Here is a 6133-nt window from a genome sequence, read left to right as displayed (position 1 = left end):
CAAACAGCAAAACAGGTCATTTTCTCTCCAACAATCGAACGGGTGGCCACTAACCCAAAGCAGTGATTCCATTGGTTGAGGGTGCAAAAGTCCCATAATACCGTGATACCAGGACAGGCCAGCTCCCATCATGAAAATGCCCACTCCGCTAATGAGGGAGGCGATGTAGCGCATGTTGGAGAAGCCATATCTTTGAGAGACAGAACAGAATAAGACAATAAGCACATCTTCTGAGTCTCAGTAACTCATTATGATGATTATCAATTCAAATTAAGTTCTGTAATGCATGAAGAAGCATTGAAGTGACTGAGCTCTTACGGATGTACTGCATCTGGGTTGCGCACAGACTGACTGATGCCCAGTGCAAGGAGTGCCTGAAGGGTAGAGAGAGGAAAGCACAGGCATAAGGCAAACGATGATGTAAAACATAAATCTATAAAAACCAAATGCTACAGGTAAAGTCAGCATTGCTATTCAAAAAAAGGCAAAAAGGGCAGCAAGAGTGTGTTACTCCTTAAAAGCATAGGCGTTTCTCCACTTGCCTGGTTATACCTGGGGTCATTAGCAGCCCTGTACTTACAGCATTTATTTGCTAATGTTAGAACAAATACATAGAGCATTAATACAATAAGTAGTGATTTAGGGACATCATTGTTTTTGCTGACCCATTTCCAAACCCCACTTCAAGGAAGAGTAGTATTTTATATAGTTATTATCAAATCACCTGGCTTGATAAATCAATGCTTCATTAATTCAGGTGTGCTGGAGGTGGATTTGGACAAATATATAGGATGGCTGGGGACATCAAAGGGAAATCTGAAACCAATACTATGTTCTTCTCAGCAGCACATGCCATATTAAGTATTTTAAGACAGACATTCTTGTTACTTTTTCTACATTAATGTTTGTGTGTATTTATTCTCATGTTTGCTTAGGTGGCAAAGACTTTTCCACAGTAATGCACATCTAACACAAACTGACATACTACTGACAAACAAAACAATACCAATATAATATAACAAAATATATTTAGGCAATTCAAAGGGATGAGGAGATGGGAGGATCAAGTCAGGGGACAGGGCTGAGGCAAGGGTATATCAGAAGTGTGTGAGTGAGAAAGAGAGAGAGGTGTGAGAGACAGGATTGAAAGCAAGACAAAAGAACAGCAGAGGACGAAGAGAAGAAGAAAAACAGAAAAAGACAAAGTCAAAGGAACAGAGAAAAACTGAAATAGAGTGAGGTGACTGAGATTAGGTAGAGAGAGAGGGAGAAAAGCAGGAAACAAGAAAGAGGGCGACAGAATATATTACCTGATTACAGGTATCAGCCAGTGAATGAATGGCCTCTGAGAACATGCTGGCTGATCCAGTATAAACCCATGCCAGGAGTTTGAAGAAAAAATTCAGTCCATTTCTGAGGATCAATAACAGAATCAATTGATCTCACACAGTCACATATATTCCTCTAAACCCCTAAACACTGCATTATAGTGAAACATCAGCACTGATAGGACTCAATTAGTATAACATTGTAGAAATCCTACTCTCAGTTTCAGACTGTGAGTCTTACATACATTCTACAGCAGAGAGCGGAATTCATTATCTAGAACTTTGTAGACATAAATTTAGTTACAAATGGACAAAGCCTGGTTGTCTGGTGCCATCTGAAGAGAGGCATTTCACAAAGGACTGGTGGGTCTCTCATGTGAGTGCACATGTTTTATAACTCAATCTCTCTTTAATCTAATAGAGCGACTGCACACAGCCACTCAGTCTCATTATACTGTCATCATCCTTCCTGCAGAACTAACAATGTCCTTAGTGAGGAATGTGCCCCAGTTTACTGAACTCAACATCTTACAAATGTACAGTTTGGTGTCTTGCTGTACAGTGTTTCAATGTACAAAGAACTCAGGCAAGATAGGAAACTCACATGCAAATAGCTACCATCACCACTTTTCCTGGGCCCTGGAGGAAAGTTGCCCTCTTTCCTGACCGAGGCTGTAGAAAGGTGTCAAATTCCAACATATTTAGAGATCAGAGAGATTCAGGTTATTTTAGGTGATCAGTTCATGTAGTGTGAATTATGCATGTCACACATATATGTACAATAAGATTTAATAGAAAAGATAAACAAAAGCTAATTTAAAAAAAAAAAAAAAAAAGTCCTTTCTCTTTCCCCAAGACCTAACAGGAGTTAAATAACAGAAATGCTTCAAGCACTACAAAGTACATAGCTGCCCTTTAAAAATGACTTACTGCTAAACAATTTCTCAGTGCTGTTGCAATTTCCTTCGCATCACTTTTTAAAAGTTTCCATGTTCATTGCATGAGGACAACGCTTTTGTGTTTAAACAGCACAAACACATTTATTCTCACCTTTGTGTTTCCCCAGAAATCTTTGTATTCCTTCAACAGTTTCTGATTTCGAAATATATCTAAGAAAGAGGAGATAGAAAAGAAAGAAAGAAAAAACAATAGTGATTATTAGAACAGACATACATTAGTCAGATGTACCACAACAGCCCTGTTGTGAGTAAGAACACCCTGTAAATTGTGTAGAAAAATAACAGATTGTTACCACTTTTTCCAAAACTGTGAGACTGGAATCATAAATTCTACACAGACTGACGGCAGCAATACTGCAAGACAAATATCGCTGGAAATACAGAGACAAGCAGGCAATTCACCCACCAAAGTACTGGAGTGATGCCACATCACTTTTCGATTAAGCTCAGGCGACTTACTGAAAAAAAAAGTACACTCCATGCTCCCTAACCGTACTTATCACTAACCTGTTGAAACAGAGTAAATGACAGAACCAACTAAATTCTCCATTTGAGTTGGAGGATAGGACATTTCCCAAAACGTGAAACCTAAAAGCATAAGGAGAAGAATTCTGCAGCTCACTAACCAGGTAAATCCTTTTCTTGCAATCCACAAAATTATATTTACACAATCCCAGTTTATGTTACACTGACATTTACTGAATGTGAGTTGCAATGTGTCTTTCTCCCAACTTTCTAGGATAGAAATTAATGTTCTTCAAAGATGCAGTTAACAGATTTGAGCAGAGCCCAGTAAAGCATGCAGGGCCCCACACCACTACAGAGTTCTACTAATTGTAATTCTATCAGAAGTTGTAAGGTCCACATACTTTCTTGGTATTGTCTCTCCACCTCACTCCTGAGTTTCCTCTCTCGAGCAAGGGCTTCCATACTTCCCCAAACATCCAGAGCCCTAGAAAACATGAAGAAAAAAAAAGAATAACCTATCTCAACAAATCCCTCATAAAAACTATTTGTCTGAGTGATACTCACAAATATAAATGCTATGGTTTAGCTGGGATTACAGTACATACTTGGCCTCTACATCTGAGCGCAGAAAGACTGTGAATGCCTCTGTGTCATCGTGAGGGCTGCGTCGACGGATCTTCCTCAACTGCTCCAGGTCACTGTAGACACAAATTCCCAACACATACAGACACATCAGGAAAAAACATACGTAATGAGTGAAAACAATTATGCCTTATCCTGAGAGGTTAAACGACTCTGAGGAACCACAACAGTCAGCCTTTCTTACTCCATCTCAGTTGTGTTTGTGAGTGAACCTGTGTCAATGAACAGAACTGCACTTCACCTGGGTTTGAGACAGAACTCGTTCATTGCCCGGACAGCAGTGATGAAATTGTTCTGTGTGTATCTGGTACCATATTCCCTCTTCTTCAGTACTGCCCTCACTGAAAACCACAGAAAAACACATGGTCACACCACAAGCCATAATTCACAGTCTCTCGCCAATCAGTTTGTGATGGCAAACTGCATTACCTTTCACTTGAATGCTTTCTGCTTTCTTTAAACTCTGAGCTTTGGGTTCTTAAAATAAAAGGGAACAGCATTAATTACTAATTAACAACCAATTAGACTGTTCTCATCACATATGATCAAACATAACAAGACTTACCAGAAGTATCACCAGTCGCTACACAGGAAATAAGGGAAAAAAGCGACATTAGACAAGCCAAGACGCAAATGTACTCAAAGAAAAGCAACACTCATGCAATTACCGGCCAGCTCTGTGGAGGGCTGATTAGTGGATGCTTTATCTGTGGCTTTTGGCCCAACAGGGTCCTGTGGTGGTCCATCTTTACTGCTACCGGCAGTAGAATAGTATTGAACCTGTGCCCAAGCCAAGGAGGCCCCTCTGTGATCAGGGAAACTAAACCACAGGCTGTGGCCCTTACCTCCGCTTTGCCAACCTGTAAAAAGACAGCCAAAAGAGTCACACTTAAATTAGAATACAGAAAGCAGCAGAACGCATCTTTCAATAATAAGGCCTCCTATACCTTGCAAATACACTGAAAGAGCAAGAATGTTAAGTACATAGCTAGTCTCGATAGTGAGTATGTACCTTCAGGTGAGAGCAATGCAGCCTAGAAGCTGGATTGACAGGTGTGTCACAACAATAATTTTAATTTTGCTTAAAGTGACTTACCATGGCATGGGCGTGTTATTCTGGGAGGTAGCTGAGACAGATGTGCTCGCTGCTGCAGGTAGACCCTGCAGAAAACTTGCCATGGTCTATGGGCCAGGCAAGGGAACATCCTGGCAGTGGCAAGACTGAGAGAGTGACAATGGAACCTGCAGTGATTCACAAAGCAGGATGGAGTGAGTCAATTATTGTTTATATTTCACAAGGTCACATAACGTAGCAGACACTGTTACAGTTAAATACATGCTATGAAAAACACTGTGGAAAGGGTTGTAGGCCAGTGCAATAATAAACAGAATGCAGTAATGCAGTTACAATAACTGACTCTGCTCAAAATCATGTGTCTAAGACTTAAACATACAAGATGAAAGGAAATTTCTGATCTACAGTAGAGTGTACATCTACACGTTTAACAATAGAGAAACTAACAAGACTCCTCTGATTAATATTAAGCTATGTATATAGCTATCAACTAAAACAGTAATGGTGTACACCGTAAGCCAACATACTAAGCTAACTACCTTACAGTCCATTTGATGAAGCATTTAATGCCTAGCTGCCTGATCTTGTCCCAATGACATTACAACTACAACAGGGTGCACTAGATACGACAGTCAGAAACACTTTCAGAATAACAAAATAACTGACTAATCGGTTGTGTTAACCTACGTTAAATAGCTTTGTAACTAACTAGCTCGTTAGCTAAGCCACAACCTTGCAGCGAGGAATCAGTTTCTAAAACGCGTCGATCCTCGTTTTATTAAAGCTGAACTGAGAGGTGAAAAGTTACTCGCACTATTAAAGCCAAGTTAGGCTAACGCACTAAGTGAGATGCTGAGGTATCTACAGCTACAGACACTGTTTATGTCAACAGGGCTTGTCAGTAAGTAAGCCAGCCCAGTGTGGCAGCTAGCTAACAGAGGCTAGCAAACCCTAGCTAAGAACAAGTGTCCACTGACCTAAACATCCACTTTTCAACTAGTTAGCGAACCCTAAGCGACCCAAGGAGCAAACTGGCGAGTTGTTATAGTGACATTAAAATAAAACGAACGGGTCATGTTGCCTCCGGTATATCAGTGACTTGCTAAATTTGTGTCATCGCAGCTTTGGCCGGCATCTCACTCTTCCTCTTACGTGAGCTAACTAGCTAGCTAGTAAGCTAATAGCTGAAAACTAACCAAACACGTAGCTACACATGAAAGATATCGCAATTAGCTCCACAGTATCAGGTGAAATTCATAGCATTTACCTTTATGCAGCAATTTGTCCTCCACATATCTCACTCCATCTCTTGTATCTATCCGGCAGTCAGCTTGCTCACATTTCGTCCACAGGCAAACTCCATGAAAACATCCAGGGTAAGTGAGCCAGTTCTCGCGAGACGAGCAGATAATTAACTAAGTCATTAGGGAACACATTCAAGCGATGTAACTGTAATAAACCAGCTCTGCTTTAGTTTTGCGTATTAACATTGTAACCCATTCATGTCAAACTATTGAATTTTTATATGACGAGGAAAATGTTACTGAACTTGTCCTTATTGGTCTGAAGTGATGGAATTATGTGATGTCATATGTGTCTATGAACAAAACAGCATCCACGTGAGTTTTAATTAGATGTCACTTTTACACTTGAATTAGTGA

At 40.2% G+C, this 6133-nt stretch overlaps 1 protein-coding gene across 1 annotated transcript in view; it reads right to left on the bottom strand.

Annotated features, from left to right (window-relative positions):
* Positions 1–5886, bottom strand: part of slc30a9 (solute carrier family 30 member 9) — a 14506-nt gene extending 8620 nt beyond the window's left edge. The window contains exons 1-13 of the mRNA XM_017690162.2: positions 5740–5886; positions 4494–4639; positions 4066–4257; positions 3963–3980; positions 3827–3874; positions 3639–3738; positions 3361–3453; positions 3157–3239; positions 2379–2437; positions 1933–2000; positions 1311–1413; positions 319–374; positions 55–190 (exon numbers count right to left, since the gene is read on the bottom strand). Coding sequence (XP_017545651.1) covers positions 55–190; positions 319–374; positions 1311–1413; positions 1933–2000; positions 2379–2437; positions 3157–3239; positions 3361–3453; positions 3639–3738; positions 3827–3874; positions 3963–3980; positions 4066–4257; positions 4494–4602 — 1065 coding nt within the window. The 5' untranslated portion in view covers positions 4603–4639; positions 5740–5886. The remainder of the gene's footprint in view (positions 1–54; positions 191–318; positions 375–1310; positions 1414–1932; positions 2001–2378; positions 2438–3156; positions 3240–3360; positions 3454–3638; positions 3739–3826; positions 3875–3962; positions 3981–4065; positions 4258–4493; positions 4640–5739) is intronic.
* Between the last annotated feature and the right edge of the window lie 247 nt (positions 5887–6133).

The sequence above is a fragment of the Pygocentrus nattereri genome, chromosome 8, assembly GCF_015220715.1.
Source record: "Pygocentrus nattereri isolate fPygNat1 chromosome 8, fPygNat1.pri, whole genome shotgun sequence".
In the NCBI taxonomy this organism is placed as follows: domain Eukaryota; kingdom Metazoa; phylum Chordata; class Actinopteri; order Characiformes; family Serrasalmidae; genus Pygocentrus; species Pygocentrus nattereri.
Note: the sequence above shows the minus strand (reverse complement) of the source record. Positions and strands in the feature narration are given on the sequence as shown.